Genomic DNA, 20,966 nt, shown 5'->3' on the forward strand with positions numbered 1-20,966 from the left:
TATTATGACGTCACTGATGATAATAAATTTGAATATTCTGTAATAATAAGGGGAGAGGTTGCGAAATACTCGTTGAGCCAAATTTGGAGTTTTGGAAAGGAGTATGTCAGATGAACTGGTAATAAAATTAAATGTTTATTACGAATGTAGTCTTGAACTTCCTGGGCCCAAAACATGTCCCGATAGAAAATACAAGTCAGTTTTTAAAAATTCGAAAGTTTGGGATTGTCCAAGAAATACAACACCCTGCATGTAAAACAGTCATTCCGAAAAGTATGTGTTACGAATTTTAAATCAGTTGTTTTCCAAAACGCCTCTGAATCGAATTCAATTGCCAGCACGAAATTAAAGTAGTGAAAAAGTAAATACCAAGTTTAAAAAATGGGGGAGATGTTTCTTCGATAATAATGATTGATCAATTTTGTTCCGTGTTCATTATATAAAGTGTCTTCAATTTTTTTCTTGCTTGATCTAATAATAATAATAATCTACAAAATGCAACGCGGTGGCTTACTTTTTTTTTGTTGGCCAATGTGACGCCATTGGGCGTGATAATTCCAAGTTAGTTAGGCAATAAATTCCTCATAAGTTCAATTAACTGTACCAACTCTCAACTAAATTGGCTAAGGATATTTAAGATATTACTTATTATATATCGTTCTTAAAACTTCAATGCTTTCATCTCAGAAACGAAACAACGGATACATTTTCATAGAAATTTTTTTCTTAAAATGACCTAACGAACAGCACTATGAAGTTTCGTTAGAGGAAATAACCTGTCTAAAACGAAAATAAAGTTGAAGCGATTTAGGTCAACAGGGTAACAGATGTTTTACTACGAAGTCTTTTATTATAAATTAATAGTATGCTAAATTGATGGTATTCTCAATAAAAATGGTATAAATAGAAGACTTTTATGCTGAATAACACTAAAATCTGTTTCTGTTTTAAAATCTGGGTGAAATTGATGAGAAAAAAATAAAATGTTTTCAAAATTGTGGAACTGAGAATGTTTCAAAATTGATAGAAATGACAAGTTTACTTACCATCATGCAAATGAGAAATTGCATATAGACAATTTATGAACCTAGAAGATCTAACTGATCAAAATAGTTCAACAAACAAGTGCCATTCAATGTTATTTTAATAAACAAGCTTTGAATTCATGAATTTGAAATACAATTTCAAGATAGCCACTTCAAGCATTGAAAAATATATGATTTATGTAGCTTCATTTCCGAAAAACTGAAATTATATTATAGTGGAAATTAGGAATTTGAAAACTTTCAGTTTTCATTTTAAGCCTAGTTTTTTCTTTATTCAATTTTTAGCCCACTTCCTCTCCTCAAATATCTTAATGATTATAACTATATTAAGTATATAAAATTAGACTGTATATATCGCAGTTCAAATTTAGCGCTATTTTTACTTTCAGTAGCGTCATAAGGATGGCTCCGAAATTTTTTGACATTTCGTTTCTCCTTTTATACCAACCCTGTTACTCGACATGGACTCGATGTCCATGCGTTGATGAACACAAAAGAAAAAATTCAGTGCAATAAAGGTCAGTCAGATTCAATTCTGAAGGCATTGATGAAATGAGTAGAAAAACATACCTATAGAATAGCAAATGGAAAATAAGCAATCCTTTCTACTTGTAAAATTATTTACTATCAATAACAAGACACAATGTAATGATAGGCATCTTATTGGAATGTTGGTTGCCTACCAAAAATTGATTAGAAAAATGTTATTTTATAAATACGTCATCTAACGTCATCTGATGAACTGTCAACGAACGAACGAACGTCAGTAGTTGAGACCAGTTACCAGTTGTTCTTTCTTCATCATTTTGCGTTGAGCGGAGCGGTTAGTTGTAGGTTTTAGCTCTGCATTGCTTGCGCGTATCGTGTCAGTGCCTTGTGTGATTGTGGTGGTGTTTGGTAGTTTTAGGTGTTAAAGAAGTGAGTCAACAGGTGCAATATGACGGGCAGATTAGCAGGACAGACAATAAACGATAGGTTATTGGCCGCAAAACACAGCTTGGCTGGGCAAGGATTAGCAAAGTCCGTCTGCAAAGCCACTACAGAGGAAATGATTGGCCCCAAAAAGAAACATTTAGATTGTGAGTACCTTTTCCCATAAGTCTTTCATATTAATAAGAAGAATCTCCTCATATAGATCGAAAAAAATGATCTAACCTTTGTAAATCTTCACAATAATAAGGTATGTCAATCTTATCATATTTATTCACCTGTTTGTCATTGATAAGATTTGATACATTTCGGAAACTAATAACATAACATTATTTTTCTCAAAAAATTACCGATATGTGCCGGTATATAGGTACAAGTCATTTTAAAATAAATATCAACCTATTATTTGTATTTTGGTTGGTACTAGAAAGGAGTGGAGGGGAGATTTACTTATCTACAACCTACCTGTGGTGAGGAATGCCGTTTTTGTCGTTTACAATGCCATTGATTTGAGTCTTCTATTTCCAACACGCTTCTGTTTTCTTGTGCAAATGGAGTTTCTTGTGTCAAAATTTTAAGTTTTTATAAATATCTTACCTAATTTTGTAACCAATGTACAAGTAATGATTATAACAAATTTGATGAATTTTACTAGTTCGGACTTATATTGTCTGATATATGATTTGAAATATCAAGCAATAAAATGTGAAATGAAATTACAAAAAAAAAATGAACAAAAAATTAAAAATTGAACAATTGAAAATGAAATGGATAATTGAAAAAGATTTCTACCAATTTTTTTGTATCAGGATGGAGTAGCAGAAAGCAAAAACTTTCTTTCCCAAAATTCTTCACTTTTTGCATTGGACAACAAAAAATGAGCCCACAGGAAAAATACCATCCGCGAATTCTCTTAGTGATATTTTTATTCTTACTGTAAGATCATCGTTAATTAATTGAGTCATATCCCGCAATTTAGTCTGACATGATCTTTGGGTCTGTTATACTTACTTATATCTCTTTTCAAAATGCAGTTTTACTGATAATTTTACTTTTTTTTTGGTCCCTTGGGACCTGTCTGACTTGTCCATTTAGTTCAAGTCTCCAGAAAACACTGCAGCCTCTTGGGTTTATTGCGTTTATTCTCCCATCTTGTTATGACACCCATTCCATCAGTCTCGTTTCCTGTACTAGTTTGTTCAGGTTGCGTGTTGGATGTTTGTCATATTCTTCTGGGCGTAATTTTGTACGTCCATATATTGCCTGCCTCCTGTGATTCAGTGCCTCACATTCGCATAAGATGTGTAGAGCTGTTTCTATCCCTTCGTTGCATAATCTGCAGCTGAGGTCTCCGTTGTATAGCCCCATTTTATTCAGGTGTCCTCTAAACGGACAATGACAGGTTAGTAACCCTGTAATTATTCTGAGCTGATACCTACTATATTGAAGTAGTTTTTCGGTTCTTTTTTCGGGCGGTTCCCTAATGAAGGTTCTACTGTGTTGCCAGGTACTTTTGTCCAGTACTCTGTGTACTTCTTATTGGTCCATGTCCTAATCTGGTTTCGTACCAATGATTTTGGTATCCCCAGAGCTGGTTCAGGACCTACATATGAAGTTGATGATCCGTGTCTAGCGCATTCACCAGCTTTATCATTACCTGTGATTCCTGAATGCCCTGGCATCCAATACAAAGTTAATTTGTTCCTGTTTGCAAGTTCATTCAGTTCTTCATGGTATTCCCAGACCAGTTTTGATGTCAACTTCGGGTTTGTCAGAGCCCCTAGTGCGCTCTTGCTGTCTGTTAAAATATTGATTCACTCATTTCTTTGGGGTCTCAATTTTATAAGCCTTGCACACTGCATGATAGCATCCGCCTGAAAGACGGATGTGTATAGTCCTAGCGGATAACTGTAGTTTAAATTTCTATCCGCTCGGTATATTCCAGCTCCCGTTCCATGTTTGGTCTTCGATCCATCTGTATACCAGGTGTTTTTTCCAAACATGTTTTCGGAATGACTAATGGTCGTCCACTCTTCACGGCTTATGATTTTGGCCGTGAAGTTTGTGTTAAAGGTGTACTTCGTGTCATGTGGTCCGTGCACATATTCAATATGTGCTCCTCCACATGTTCCGAAATTTCTGTTCGGTCCGATCTTTTGTAGTTCGGTTAGTTTTCCAGTCTGAATTGGCCCATCCTGGCCTCCCCCATTATCAAAAAGTGTAAAGAAGGTAGATTCAGGAGTGTCTCCAATGCAGCTGTTTGGGGTAGTTCTCATTGCTCCCGTCATTCACAAACATGCAAGTCATTTTACCTTGCCCAGTTTGTTGATAGCGGTCACTTGCTTCATCTTTGGCCACCAAACCAGAGATACATATGTTATCATAGGTTTAACTTATGATGCACTGTTTGGAACCTTTGGTGTAGTAATGAATATTACTGGAGTTTTTTTCCCAACACCAAATCGTTATTTTTAACACTTCGACACGTGTTTCGATCACCAAGTGATCATCTTCAAAGGAAGATTAAAACTCTTTGAAGATGATCACTTGGTGATCGAAACACGACGTGTTAAAAATAACGATTTGGTGTTGGGAAAAAACTCCAGTAATATTCATGGGTTTAACCACAATCATGTATGGCCAATATACCATGTCTGGTTTTAGTCCCCATGTTTTTCCTTGGGTGCGTCTGGCGAGCATCAGTGCTACCTCCGCTTTCCTTTTTATCCTGTCCAAGTGTTGGTTCCAAGTCAGTTTGGAATCTAGAATCACTCCCAGATATTTAACCTCCCCCGACACTTGTATTTCTTCACCTCGAAGTTTTAGAGGTCCAAGACTACGTTTTAGTCTTCTTGGTGAATGCTACTATGGTCGATTTGGATGGGCTTATGTTAAGCCCTTCTTCTTCGGTCCATCTTGTTATAATATTCAGGGTCTGCTGCATGCATCCCTTCACTACATTATTGTATTTACTCTGGACTAAGATGACTAAGTCGTCTGCATAGCCCAGTGCTTTATACCCATTGTGGTCCATAGCTCGTCCATTATAAGGTTCCATAACAGAGGGAATAACCCCCCCCCTGATGACAGACCCTTGCTACCCGTGCCGCGACTGTTTTCCCCATAATGGTTGTATATACCAATCTTCCCCTAAGCATGAAGTCTATCCACCTACAGCTTATCTTGTTGATAATTTTACTTACTCCTTAATAGAAGTATACTGTTTTCACTTTTTAAATGGTTTTATTCAGCTTATCCTGTTTGTTTGCTTTCTGTTTGGGTCAAATTTAGTAATTGAAGTTTGACCCCCTTCCTGTTGACATTGATATGATATTTAATACACATATTTAGTTTTGATGACAATACAATTCAATAAATTTTGTATCATTGTAAATCCAAGATGGCCCCAGCTACAAAATGGTGTATTAAATATTGTTTCGCAACTACCTCAATATGAGTATCAAATGACAGGGTTTGACTAGTAGAAAAATATGCAAATTCAAGATGGACGCAGCTACAAAATGGCGGATTACATATTACCTTGTAATACTAAGGCACTAAATGAACTAAACAGAATGAGAAGAATTGAGTAACACAATTAGAAACTAAAAACTTGAAAATGAAATGGGTTAAAATAACAACAATAAAAATTAATTGGCGCTCGAGGGCGACTTCATTGATTCCAGTGGCGCATTTGCTCTTTCAGCTGCAGGGAAACCCGGAAAAACCTGGGTAAATTATTTTTTTATGTCAAACGGTTTTATTGAAAAAAAATGTATATAATGTACTGAAAAACTAAAAATAATTCGAAAGGTCCTAGGTAGCATTTATCACACCACTCTCCTCAGCAATCTACGGTATTGATCATATAAAAATATAATAAAATCATTGGACGTATTATTTACATATTTACTTAGATTACGCTAAGTCCAACGTTTTTTTTTTTTTATTTTTTTATCTGAACAATATCGTAGATTGCTGAGAAGAATGGTGTGATTACTGCTACCTAGGACCTTCCGAATTATTTTTTTGTTTATAGTACTTTATCTACACAGCAACGACTTTATTCAATAATAAATGAAAATATATTGCAGGATGTTTTTTGAGAAATGAAAATTATTTCAATGTTCTTGCCCGTCATTTATAGTTCGTGACGGGCAAGAACATTGATATTTCTAAATTTGACTTTTCTATTCGAAAAAATCTGTTTAAAATCTGTTTTTCCGTTAACCAGCTGTCGCACCCCTACGAACGACAACCCTCAGAAGTCGAAACTTGTGCGAGCTAAGGATTAACGAGGTCTTACCTTTTAACATGTGATTCCTAACACGGGTTGGACGGTAGCAAGTGAAAATCGATCGTTCAGACTAGTGAACCACCGACCAACACGGCAGTCAAGTCGAGTGAGTGAACAAAGCACCCGCGTCGAACCGCCTGGCTACCGACCGACCAATTTGTTACACTCAATGACATTTTGTTATCGTACAAGTTATTGAAGTTTTGGTGAAAAATGGGTTTCACGAATGAATAAAAAAGGGATATGATACAAATTTATTACAAATACTATAGAAACAGTGTTAGGACATCGGAAATGTATTTAAACTTGTATCCTGAAAGACGACAACCACATCGAACTATGTTCAAGTTATTGGATCAAAACTCACCGAATTTGGTTTGTTTGAAAAGCCATTGAAAAAATACGGAGACAGAATCAACAATCAGAATTTGATTTGATGAGGTGTTTATGAGGTAAATCAGACATTGTGTCCTTTTCAATGAAAATAGAAATTTGTGAACAAATAGCAATAATTAACTAAAATGTAAAGACAAAAGTAAATCACAGCAAATGCTCAAATTGCTGGCCTTATTCATGATAACACAACTGTGCCCTTCTTCGAATATTATTCAATGCACGAATAATTTCCCTCCTCAATCTTCCGAACTCTTTAACAATGCTGTATTGAAGATCCTCAATATTTTGATGTTCCTTCTGACCATAAACTCTATTTTTCAGTGTACCCCATAAGAATGTATCCATAACACTTAAGTCTGGAGACCTTGCTGGCCACCTCACCGGCCCATTATTCCCTATCCATTTATCACCAAACCTTTGAGTCAGGTAAGTAGATAGTCGTCTGGTAGTGTGCGGTGGAGCACCATCATGATGAAACCAGATGTTGTTATAGTTAGCCAAAGGTAGATTATCCAAATAGTCTTCGAAAATCGACATTAATAACTGGTGATAGGTTTCTCCATTCAGAATTCCGTCAAATAAATGAGGATCCAAAATTCTATCTTTGTAAATTCCTGCCCATACGTTAATACTAAATCGCACTTGAGGTCGAATTTCTCGGAACTGCCTGGGGTTGTTTTTGCTCCAAATGTGTTCGTTATTTCGGTTGAATATTCCACGATTCGTAAAAGTGCTTTCATCTGTCCTAATTACATTTTCCAGGAAAACAAGAAAATCAAGTCTTCTTATTAGCCAATTGCAAAATTCTAATCGCCTTTCGAAATAACCTGGATGAAATTTTTGGGATATGTGTATTTTGAGATATGTGTATTTTGTAACATTTTGAGCCCCTCAGAACTTGTATGACAAATTCATTTCGGAGGTAATTTGACGTGTAGGTTTCTCCGGGTTCATGTTTATCTGCAAATTATTAATTTTTATTGAAAAAGACACAATGTCTAACTTACCTCATACATACCTCATTTTCCTAGACTTTTCAAATGAACCAAACTGGGTGAGATTTTGATCCAATAATTTGAACATAGTTCGATGTGGTTGTCGTCTTTCGGGATATAAGTTTAAATACATTTCTGATGTGGCTAACAGTGTTTCTGTCGTATTTGTAATAACTTTGTACCTATATCTCTTTTTCTTCATTCGTAAAAGCCATTTTTCGCCAAAAATTCAACGACTTGTACAATAACAAAATGTCATTGAGTGTAACAAATTGAAAGTAAAATTTAGAAACATGAAAGTTAAAGCCTATTATGATAAGAATTATTTTTTTTCAATATCTCCAATTTTTCGAAAAAGAATGATAACTTATGATACATCATTAAAAAGGTAAAATCTGGTTCTATTCAAAACAGAAAGAATCCAATGGAGTGCCCATAAGAAAAAATAAAGTTGATGATGGTGGGCGGACGACGAAACGTTGGATGGCAAATCTGAAAACACCATTATGTATCAGGGAAAAAGTGGCAATGCGGAAGTGCAATTTACTTTCGAATCCTTAGAAAAATGAAGCCAGAAAAATATAAAAACTATTTTCCGAAATTTGTTTTTTCCGGATATCTCCGGATATACTCGGAATTTCAGAACTTCTTCAACGGCATATTGTTAGTCAGGTAAATGCGCAATTTTGCCCCAATTCAACCATCTTCGTATCTCTCATAGTTTTCGAGATCCCAATGGCGAGGATCGAATTTGAAACACCCTGTACATTGAATTATATCCGATTAATGCAAGTTACACCAGAATTGCACTACTCTTCTCGACGCGCGTTTCACAAACCAAGTTGGCGTCTTGGACTTGGAAAGAAAACCAATATATGGTGGATTTTAATTTTTTTTCAAGCACTCAGTATTCAAACTAGTTGAAATTGAATGAAATAACAAAAGGAAAACATTTAGAATGCTTTTAAGGTTGCTCCTTGTAATGGAATTTAATGTTATTTCTCTCATTCGGGATATCCTTCACAAATCAATCTTATTTCAAGATATTCATGTTATGAGTCATAGAAAAAGTACCGTATTCTACCCGCGAGAAATGATCATTACTTGCTCGAATGATTTACAAAGCTCGCCTTCGGCTCGCGTCGACAAACTTCAATTTCTGTAATGCAACATTTGTCGCTTGTTGAATAATATACTATTTTCTGAACTATATTGAAATGAATAATTATTTCAGATCACAATGCAAAAAAAGGATCCGGCAATGTTGTAGATAAGCTTGGCTTGAAAGCGTTACTTACCTGGACATATAGTAAAAGTGGAAAAGTTATCAGTGAGAGTTCAGTTCTCAAGACGGGAATAACATTCAATATGTTTACATAATTAAATTACGTATTCCATCTTCCGTATTGCACTGATTACCACACCCGAGTCAACTAGGTCAATAATATGTGTATTAAGACGAGAACTCATCAGCTTTCTATCTTGTTTATTCCGAACGGGTGATAAAAGTGTCAAGGTGAACCCCATTTCTCCATTTAGTTTTGTTTTTGAAGTATTATTTTATTTCGGTTCTGTAACAGTCTGCGACTAGAAGGTTGAAAAATTATTGTTGTATCGAGCCATTTCAAGTTATGAAACAATTCTAATTTATATTGATATCTAGACACTCATAAATTTGTAATTCCATTGTTTTTTATTTTTTCGCCATTAGGCTGCGTCCTCACTGAGTCCACAGTATCGATCGACTTAGTCCATCAATAATGTCGACTTAGTAATATGTCGATCGACATGTTGAATAGTTTTTCATCGACTATCGATAAAATTAAGGGATAACATTTTAAAGCTTGTCACCCACTTGTCCGGCACAGCACAGCACTGCCCGTCGCCTGATGGCGACGGGTAGTAGCATCGCCCACTTGTCCAGCTACAACCAGCATACTGAAGGTGCTGTTTGTTCGACTTCAAAGAAATTTCAGTTGATATCGAGCGGTGACAGAACCATGTCTATCACTAGCAGTTCTGACTAAGAATATGTCATTATAGTGGCCGCATTATTGAATGAAGAAGAAAATAGTCATAAAAAAGAAGGATGTGGGTCCATCCTATTGATCAAAAGACGGCAAATCTGGGAGAGTTTCATCATTTATTCAACGACCTGAAAGAAGACGAGGAGAAATTTTTCCAGTATTTCCGAATGACTCCAGGCAAATTTTCAGAACTTCTGGATATTCTAGAGCTTGCCTTAACAAGCAACTCAATTTTTCCTCGTTCATCTTCGTATGAACAGACTGACACCGTGCTGTCAACTGATGGAATAGCAAAACAGAGAGACAGAAACTTCCCAGTCAGGTTTGGATAAATTGATGCTGGCAAGCGCTGGCCGACGACGCGACGCGCTCACTTACGCTAAATGCACACACACCGATTTTGGACGGCTGATTTTATACCGGTCGTCCAAATTCCAATAATGAACCACATGTGTGCCAGGTCCCGTTCCCACATGTGGAATTTGGACGACCGGTATAAAATCGGCCGTCCACAATCGGTGTGTGTGCAATTAGCCTTAGCCAGTCCGTCACAGCACGTACCGTTATTTGCCGGACAGGATCGAAGAGCTGGATCCTTTTCGGCGGCGGACGCTCTTGGCTGTGCCGTGCCGGACTAGTGGGCTGTTGTCCATTAATTTTCATTGTTCCAATCATATATATATATACGTATTTTGACGGGACGTGCCGTGCTTTGCTGTGCCGGACAAGTATGCGACAAACTTGAATCAAATCTTTGGAACACTAAAAGCAAAGAATATATGGACCTAAATATGAGGCCCGATGCCATGGTGGAAATTGTCAATGAATTTGATATAGAAAAGTAAGTGGTAGAACAAAACAATAAAAAATTTCGAAGTCAGCTAGAGAAGTGAAAAAAAAATATAGCAATAAATCTGACAGTGGCACGGAAGATATATACAAGAGCAAATGCTTTCTGGGAAAGAAAGTTTTTGGCTTTCTACTACCCCATCTTGACACAAAAAAAGTGGGAATCTTCCAAAGAAAGGAAGGAAATAATCAATTTTAAAATAAGTTACTCTATATATGGATGTGTAGATCATGCAAAGAAGTAACTTTCAGACTCAAACTGGAAGAAAAAGCCCTTCTGAAACAGCTACTTTCATATAAACATTGAATTACACGAAAGAGAAATTCTTTTGAAACAAATACTTCTATATGAACACTGAATTATACAGAAAACAATTTGTATTCCAAACCTTCGTTATGAAATAAAATCAGATATCATTTACACACAGGAGTTCTACACTAAATGAATGGTAAAAAATTGCACTTACATGAAACACTGCCATCCTCACTGGTAGACATCGATGTTTCGCCGTAAGACACTTGCTTTAGGGCTCTTCAGTACATATATGTCAAGTTGACGAGACACTTTTCGAAATTTGCAAAGCGAATGGTTTCAAAATTTGCCGCTATTTATTCGCCAATTAGTTGCGGAAGAAAATATTTTTTCGCACCTTTTTTTGAAAAAAATACATGTTTTCTCGCTAACTTGATATCAAGTTAGCGATACCACTTTTTTATTATAAAGTTTTCCAGAACTTTGACTGGACCATTGGTTAGTATATTTATTCGCTAATTAGTTGTGGAGAAAAATATTTTTTCGCCCCCTTTTTTTAATACATGTTGTCTCGCTAACTAGATATCAAGTTAGCGATACCACTTTTTTATTATAAAGTTTTCCAGAACTTTGACTAGACCATTGGTTTAGTATATTTATTCGCTAATTAGTTGCGGAGAAAAATATTTTTTCTAATACATAGTGTCTCGCTAACTTGACGTCAAGTAGGCGATACGACTTTTTTATTATTAAGTTTTCCAGAACTTTGACTATAACATTGGTTTGATATATTTATTTGCTAATTAGTTGCGGAGGAAAATATTTGATTTACCTTTTGTTTTAAAAACATTCATAGTCTCGCTAACTTGACATCAACTTTTTATTATTTAATTTTTGAGAACTTCAACCAAAATATTTCCTCTTCCTTATTTTGAACACACATTTGAGTTTTCTGCAATTTTTACATTAGTCTAGATCCTACCATAAACTCTCATTCCGGAACAAACCAACAACCTCAGCTCTATACAGAATCTACCTTGAAGCAGGACACGAAATCGAAAAAACACTTGAAATATCACCACGGATGAGGGGGGATGTAGCGAGATAATCACATGTATTTAAAAATAAAAGTTATTAACAAATTGCCTTATGACCTATACCCTATACTGCCTTAGCCACTTACCAGTTTTGAAGAAAGTCTCGATACTTCGTGGCCTGAGGACATTGTACTTGTCACTTGCCATAAATGTACTATTTAAAATGGTCAAATAAAATACTCTCCTCTATTCTACAATTTTGAATATATTCTTTGTTTTAAGCACTTGAAGATATTTTGAATATTTTTATCAAAAAAATACATGTGATTTCGACTAGAGGGAAGGTAGTTCACAACATCACCAAGCATCACCAGCGGGGGAGGAGGGGGGTTGAAAAGTTACTAAAAATATCATTGATTAATGGACGACCCCGAAGTGCCGAAACAGCTCTCTAATATATTGCTTGATCTATCAAAATTGATTGGTTAATGTTTGGGATCATGGTAGAAAAATAATTGATTTTTGTGTATGTTAAAACAGACTGATTTAATATTTCGTAGCAGAACCTTCGAAAAACAAATCAATTACTTAATGAATCAATTTAAAGCCGAATTCAGGAGGGGTTCGTGAACACCCCAATTTTTTTTTGTTAGTAGTCATATAATGTCAAGTCTTAGTATTTCTGGATGAAAATTTTATTTTCAGATTTTCAACAATGTTTCAATGTGTTAATGAAGGAGCCTTAAATGTGCCTAAAATTATTGCATATTCAAAATTTCTTAAAAGTGAAGGATTTAGATTTGGTTCTGATAGCTTAACGGTTAAGCCAGCAGAACCCAACATTTTTTCGAAAAATAGAACACCTGGATAATCGGCGATAAGGGAAAAGATGTGCCTAAAATGAGCCTGAAATTATGATAGAATCCGATTTGACAAAATGTATTTTTATAAGGGTGGGTTTTGCTAGCTTAACGTTTAGCAGGACCCATGATATCTACGTTAAACGAAGAGCAAAAAATTCTGCAATAGAATACAAAATTAGCTTTAAATTATGGCCTGAAAATAAATGTAAAATTTCGAAGTGGTTCTGCTAGTGTAACAGGGGTGACAAATTAGCAAGACATCATGTATTTGTTTAAACGACGGGAAATTATAATATTTTCCTTCGCAAGTAATTCGCTAATAACTAGAACATGCTAATGGTGTAGTCAAAGATCTGGAAAACTCAATAATAAAAAATCAGTGAGAAAACAGCCACGATTCAATTTCAAAAAAAAAAAAATTCGTGAATGAAAACTGTATCTGGAGAATTCTATGTAAAACTATGTAGTTGATCAAAGCTCATATGTCTGACTTTTTTCAGGGCAGAAAATGAACCCACACTCTTTTTATTATTTCGTATCTCTCTCAAAATATTCGTGGATGTGACTTTTTTCTCATTAACATAAATTACATTATTCACTAAACAAATTCCGTAAGTCAAATTACTTTGTCGGGCAAAAAATCAACCTCCATCCCTGTTTTTATTCATTTCCAAAAAACATTTGTGAATTAATTGTTTTATTCTATCCACGAATGTTTGGAAGGAGTTATCAATTTTTGTTGAAAATGGATGAGAACAGGGATGATTTAATGCCTTACAAAATAAATTTGCATCTTTTTTTTTCGTGGAATAGTTATTTAATTGGCCCCTTACATAATTATTAAATTCCCTACATATAATCAACAGATGAAATATTTTCACAATTCAACAAAACTCTTGATATTGCTAGTAAATTTAAGATAAACCAAATAGATTCACTTTCGCTCCTTCAATTTCTAAGATTTATCCAACTCAATCTGCTTATTGAGAACTCTCTCACTATGAGAATCAGGTTGAGAAAGATCCTTGTAATTTTCATCATCTACAAAACAAATTTCGTGCCCTTCTGGATCTGCCAAAATTATCACACGAACAGAAGCTTTGCTAGGAGTGTCAAGAGATATAAGGGGAGTGAGCACTGTTTGTTTGGTGTCTTCAATTTTTTTGTTTAGGATGTCCTGTTCAGCAAATGGAATAGAAAAAGCGATGCGTCCGAAAGCCTTTCCACGATTGATGGACTTTCCAACATCAATTAATTCCAATTTTGCTTCATTCTCTTTGAATCCAACGGTAACCGAATTATCTGATTTTTCAAAAATGTTCAATCCAAGTATTCCATTCCAATATTCAATAGATTTCGCCAATTTAGATGAGGCCAAAGTTACTTTCTGAACTGGATCTGTGGTAGTGGGTTGGGGTTCATCGATTATCTTAAAAGCATATCCACCAGGTGCTTCTAGTATGTTCTCAGATAAAATAGGCCAATTTTCTTCCTTGGCTCGTTCTAAAACTTCTTTACTTTTTACGGTTATCTTCATAAAGTCGTTTCCCTTATCATATGAGTGTATCCCATAATTGTAGGTTAACTCTATCACAAAATGCGTATCTTCTGATCCATATCCCACCATGGTTTTGCTCCATCGTCCTTTGTATGGTCCATTACAGGTAGCTTCACAACCTTCAGAAAATTCTTCGTGTCTCCAAACTTTCATGCCTAAAACTTCTCGATAAAATCTGATAGTTTCTTTCCGGTCAGGAATCTTGAAAACATAATGCAAGGCTCTTCCATTCAAAAATCCCATCTTGTTTCCAAAAGAAAGTATTTTCAGAGCAAATTATTAATATTTGTCCAGTACAAATGATCTCACTGCTTTATTGCACGCTGACCAATTACCCAAAAAATGTGGAACGCTTCACGATTTTGCGTGTCATCCTTGCGCAGGGGTTATGCTAATCTTCTCTGTATCGTTCCTATTTTAGTATATGTACCGCCGAAGTGTTTATAGAAACAATTTACATCCACGAATGTTTTGAGAGAGTAATGGATTAATATAAATATGGGTGAAGGTTGATTTTCTGCCCTACAAGAGGTCTGACATATAAAGTCCGACATCTGACGAAAAATGTCAATGTCATCGGAGTAAATTTTAAGTAATTAAGTTAATTCATGGGAGATCTCTCGCATCGCGTCGGTTCGACAAATCCATGACTGGAACTCATGGCTGTTTTCACATTGATTAATAAAAAAACTTGTATATCGATGTTAAGTCAGCGAGACACCATATATGTCGCAGATAGTTCAGTTTCTGAATTTGTTATACTTTTTTTTGTACACATCTCTCTAACAAGAGTTGTCAAGTAACTGTCATTTGATATATGTTTGATAAGTCAATTGTATTGAACGTTTTTTGAATATATTTGAGTTTGTTAAGTACTTTCATAGTTTCTGATCCATATTTCGTCCTACATTCGACGTATTCAGTGACAGGGTAGGTGAATTTCGAATATTTAACATTTGGCGACCGTGACAGGACACCGACTATGGAGAAGGTAGTGAAGGTACTAGCAGTGCAGCGAAGAACATTCGACCAGGTTTTCAATGATATTTTGAACTTGTTTGGCCAAGAAAACACTGACAAGATTGCCATATTCAGCAAAATTAATATTCTGGAGCAGAAAATCCAGGTCCTGATGGATTTGCATAGACCAATGGTGGATTTTTCATTAGACGACGAATATACTTTGAACAAAGAAATATCTACGGCTGATGAATACTCTGACAAGTATTTTAAAGTCAAACTTTTAGCTGAAAATCTTTCAAACAAGAACATTATTGCTGACTCTCTTTCTCAATGCTCTAATGAAACGAAGAAAAAACTCAAACTACCAAAAATTAAATTTTGGAAGTTTGGTGGTGAGATCAGAGAATGACTACCCTTTTGGAGTCAGTTTCAGAGGGTGCATGATGATGAAGACATTGCACCAGAGGACAAATTTCAGTATCTTATCCAAGCATAGATACCTAATTCAAAAGCTCGTCAACTCATAAATAGTTACCCTGCCAGTGCAGAAAATTACCCAAAATTAATTGAAAGCTTAAAGAAAAGATTTGGGAGGAAAGATCTTCTTGTAGAATTCTACGTGCGTGAGTTGTTGAAACTAATACTGATTAATTTGTCGACTTAAAATAAACTTAGCATCCTTTATGACAAAATGGAATCCGAATTGCGTGCTTTGGAGACCCTCGATGTAACTTCAGATACTTGTGCAACTATATTATATCCTTTAGTGGAGTCTTGTCTCCCGGAAGACCTTATACGAGTATGGTAACGAAGCAGTCTGTACGATAGTGACTCTACACTCAAAGATCGCCTAGACAAGTTGATGAATTTTCTCAGGAAAGAAGTCGAGAACGAGGAAAGAATAACTTTGGCTACGTCTGGATTCGGCATTCAGGATAAATTCAAGAAGAAAAATGATTCCCAAAAACATCATTCTTCTCTACCAACCGCAGCTGGATTGATAAATAACAAACTACACAAAAAATGTAACTTCTGTAGTGGAAATCATCCAAGCGAACTTCTGCACCGAAGCAAAAAAGTGGACATTATTTGACCGCAAGAAGAAACTTCTTGGAAAAGCCTGCTGTTATATCTGCTTGACATATTTCCAAGAAATGTCGTGTGTCCATAACTTGCACCCTTTGCGGTGGTAAACATCATGCCATCATGTGTCCCAAGTCCGAAGATTCAGATTCAAAAGCAAATGTTATGAGTACGAGTGTAGAAAACAGTCTATCAAACCGTTCATATTCCGAAGTTTTTCTACAGACATTAGTCGTCAATTTGAATGGATTCGACAAATCCAGAACAGCTCGAATAATTTTTGATACCGGTTCTCAAAAATCATACATCACGAAATCTGCAGCTGAAGAGATGGGATACAACTGCTTGAGGCAAGAAGAAATCATTCACGCTCTTTTTGGTGGTTCAAGAACAACTGTTGTCAAACATAATTGTTATCGCATAAAATTGAGTGACTTGAAGAACAAATATGCTTGCAATTTTGAAGCCCTTGATCGAACAATCATATTCAGTAATGTGAACTATATTCGTAAAGGTCCTTGGATAAATAAATTGCAGTCTGTTGGCGTCGAAATAACTGATATCAGAGAAGGGCCAATCGATATTTTAATTGGTGCTGAAATAGCTGGAAAATTATTCACTGGTAACCGATATGAGTTGGAATGCGGCCTGGTAGTAATTGAAACTCTATTACGTTGTCCATGTCCATGTTTTCCAAATACGAATCGATTGCTGACTTATGGTCATTGAATGTGCTTGGGATTTCTGATCCGTCAGAAAAGAGGACACAGAAAGAAATCGAAGAATTTGTCATGTCTCGACTCTTAAAAAACATTGTTAGGCACGAAGATGGCAGATACGAAGTTTGTCTGTCTTGGCTCGAAGATCACCCTCCTTTACCGAGTAATTATGAAACAGCCAGAAAACGATTAGAATCCTTGCTGAAGAAACTCGATACAGATGGTTTACGTGATCAATATGCCCAGATTTTCATAGAATGGCAAACCGAGGGTATCATTGAAGAGGTACCCGAGTTGGACTTACTCGAAGAAGGACATCTACCACATCGCCATGTGGCAAAAGAAAACAGCGCGACTACAAAAATCCGAACTGTTTTTGATGCCTCTTCTCGACAGAAAAATCAGCCATCCTTAAACCAATGCCTAGAAAAGTGTATTATTCTCATTGAATTAATACCGTCTCTGTTGATGAGATTTCGTTTTTCACGATTTGGACTCATAGCTGACATTAAGAAAGCTTTCTTGCAGATAAGCTTGAATCTCAAAAAAGAGATTTTTTGCGTTTCCTTTGGCTAGATGATACAGGATTGCTGAAAACATATCGACATACAAGGGTTGTATTCGGGGTTCCTGTAGCCCGTTTCTGCTAGGACTGTAATCGAATACCATTTGAAAAGTTGCCTTGAAAATTCCGAAAATAGTAACATGATAACTCAGTTACTAAAAGGGTTTTTATGTAGATAATTGCGTTGTCAGCTTAGACACTAGAGAAGAAATTAAGAATTTCTTTGAAGTTTCGACAAGGCTCTTTGCTGATGCCAAGTTTGATCTGAGAGGGTGGGAGCATTCTGTCTTCGATGGTTCTTCAGCTGATGACAGCAGTTTTTCTTCGCTTATGGGACTTTCTTGGAATATAGAAACTCAGATACATTGCAGTTGACATCAGAATGATTTCGAAATATTCATACTGAAATGATAACAAAACGGGTTATTTTGTCGGTAGCTCACCGAATATTTGATCCCATTGGATTTTCATGTCCAGTTTCTCTTTATCCCAAGATATTATTGCAGAAGACATGGTAATTGAAAACAGGATGGGATACTGAAGTGCAAAAAGACATCAAAGAAGGTTTCCGAATCAGCTCTACACTCGAGATGAGGAGATGATTCAATCAGAGAAGAGTAGAGGTGTGATTTTGAATAATATTTCAACGTCAACTGATTTATCCTGGTATCATGAGAGAATTTCGAAATACAGTGAAATCATCCGAGTACTTGGTTGGATTAGAAGATTTATTGTCAATTGCCGTTCCAAAAATCAGAATATTTTTGATGAGGAATTGTCCTTGGACGAAGTGCAGTCTGCTGAAAAATGTACAATGAGATTTGTGCAATATGAAGCTTCGAATGGAATTGACGATTCTCAATTGAAGATTTTCTGTTCCTTCACTGATCATGATGGTATTTTGAGAATTAGAAGCAAGGTATCCGAAAGAACTGATTTTCCTGATTTCCGTTTTCCTGTCATTCTGCCTTCTAAGCATCCTGTTGTGAGTAAGCTAATCTACGAAACTCACTTGAAATCATTGCATGTCGGAGTTCACGGATTATTGAGTCTCCTGCGGGAGAGATTTTGGATAATCAGAGGGAGAAAATCAGTGAAATATGTCATTTCAAAGTGTCCAAAATGTTGCAGATTCAACTCCAGACGTATTGAGGTTCCACCTATAGCACTTCCAGTGCTATAGGTAATCAAATAGGTGAATGAATGTCATTACGATGACATAAGTAGATCAAACTTATTCCGTGACATAAAAATCGTAATTCATGACTGAACAGTGTGTTTTTTTTTATAATGTTATCCAGATTGGTACTGAAGAACTCTAAAGCAAGTGTCTGAGAGCACATCCTGAGAGATGATGATTACAATTACACAAAAATGTTATCAACTGAAAGAAATACGCATCTAAAAGATTGTTTTTGGAAATGTCATTTATATTACAATCCAATGATTGCCTCAATAAAAGATCAGACATTGATCACCTCAGTGAAATCTATGCCTTTTTATTAGACATTAACAAAAATCTACATGATTTCCAAACCAATAATAATTCTGGTTTTTCATTAATATAATTTCATAACATTTTAAATATTTTCTTTTTAAACAAACTTCCAACCTCTCTATGGCAAGGTTTTACTTTCATTTAACAACACCTTTTCACTTGTTTTCCTCAAGACTAATGAGGGTGTTGTCAATCAATTAACATATTTGATATTTGGGTTTTGTCATTGAGTTACTTACAGAACAGCAGATGTCTCTGATCACACTTGCACAATAATAGTTCTCTTTTCTTCCACAGTTTTATCATCTACAAACAAACTCACTTTTTCAAACTAAATTACATGACAGCTATCATTGTCAATTGTTTTGTGTCTCTCTCTGTGTTCTTCAACCTCATGGATTTTATCTGTAATCCATAATTTTAAACAAATAACGATATTTAGTAAATTTTAATTCAATATTCTTCTTTGTATCCAGTGAGGAGTCAACCTCTTTTAATGTAATGACTTGTTTATTGTATTGACATGTTTCAACTGTTTAACGGCCAACCTCACTAACAGTAAGTTGAGACCTTTCATAATAATAATTTTTTATATTGTATCACCATTATACAAATTTTGTAGCTTTTCCCTGTAATTCTTATAAATATAATCAGAAATGATTATTGAATAACAAAATTAGTTAGCACCCTAACTACATTATTAAAGGGGAACTTGTTGGAAGGTAGGTTTACTATATCGTTTACTTGAACTATTCTTATTTTAAAATTGATTACTTCCTTTCTTTTTTTGGAAGATTCCCATATTTTTTTGTATCAAGATGGAGTAGTAGAAAGCCAAATACTTTCTTTCCCAAAAATTGGTCACTCCTAAAAATATAACCCTTTCAAACAAATGCTTTCCTTTTTTAAGACGCGACATTGCACAAGCAATGTCACGAATCTCTATTAATCGGTGGCGGTTGTTGGCTAAATCATACCTACTACCCACTTATTTTTGCAGTCATGACACATATCAAATAATATAACTAAGCGAATATTGTTGCCCATAGTGTGCATACATTCACATTGACATATAAGACAGTAACAATATTTTGGTGGCAACTAAGATTCAAATTGAAATATTAGGTCTGATCATTAGTTGATTGTGGGTAAATTAAAATGTAATTCTGTTACTTTCATTTTTGAACATTTCGTTTACACAGTAGTGGTTTATTGTTGCAATTAATTGTAAAATGTAATTTCTGTTGATATGAGGTGTTTTGTGACCATTGATATTGAAAGGCCGTATGTGTCTAGTGATTGCTTGATAATTTTTAGAATATAAATATCGGTAATAACAACTTTCCACTTTCGAACACGAAAAAGTATAGTAGTATGATCTGAAATTTGAAATGAATCTTTTGAAATTTGTTTTCGGTATTTACCAGTTTATAAAATGGGTAAAATCGGTTAATAAATAATAATTTTACAAGGACGTTTCCAATCTAATTGGGTTAAGTAAGTACATATACAAAAAATAAAATGTGTTGAACTTTTAGAAATCAGCTCTAAAAATTTATTTTTTTTACTACTCAATGCATAAAAGTAGCAATTCTCTATGTAATATTCCAAAAGACACTTCGATGAAACATCAGTAGAAAGAAAATATTTTTCTGTCCGAATTGAGATTTTTTTCGTGAGGAACTACTATTTCTGGTTTGTCTACTACCTATGTCAATGCGTTCAATGCTTTATTGAAATTTATATTGCTGATAAAAACAAACTAATCAGTATATTTTTTCCTCTTTAGCTGGCATGTAGCCTTTTGCATATTCACCCAGAAAACTGTAATATATTCTGGATAATATATTTCCGCCACCATGAATATTCAGTTCCACAGACGTCACC

At 35.2% G+C, this 20,966-nt stretch overlaps 1 protein-coding gene and 2 pseudogenes across 2 annotated transcripts in view; 1 reads left to right on the forward strand and 2 right to left on the reverse strand.

Annotated features, from left to right (window-relative positions):
• Positions 1 to 1,797: 1,797 nt before the first annotated feature.
• LOC111510853 (phosphatidylinositol-binding clathrin assembly protein LAP) overlaps positions 1,798 to 20,966 on the forward strand; it is a 131,369-nt gene continuing 112,200 nt past the window's right edge. Inside the window, exon 1 of one of the 2 annotated variants that reach the window (XM_074181900.1) lies at positions 1,798 to 2,125. In XM_074181900.1, coding sequence (XP_074038001.1) covers positions 1,984 to 2,125 — 142 coding nt within the window. In that variant the 5' untranslated portion in view covers positions 1,798 to 1,983. The remainder of the gene's footprint in view (positions 2,126 to 20,966) is intronic. The other variant, XM_074181901.1, reaches the window with a different exon arrangement.
• Positions 13,101 to 14,698, reverse strand: LOC111508746 (glyoxalase domain-containing protein 4 pseudogene; annotated as a pseudogene).
• Positions 14,590 to 14,702, reverse strand: LOC111508751 (U6 spliceosomal RNA; annotated as a pseudogene).

Source organism: Leptinotarsa decemlineata, unplaced genomic scaffold (assembly GCF_025532065.1).
Source record: "Leptinotarsa decemlineata unplaced genomic scaffold, Ldec_3_MD MMD2_tig00026317_RagTag_RagTag, whole genome shotgun sequence".
NCBI lineage: Eukaryota > Metazoa > Arthropoda > Insecta > Coleoptera > Chrysomelidae > Leptinotarsa > Leptinotarsa decemlineata.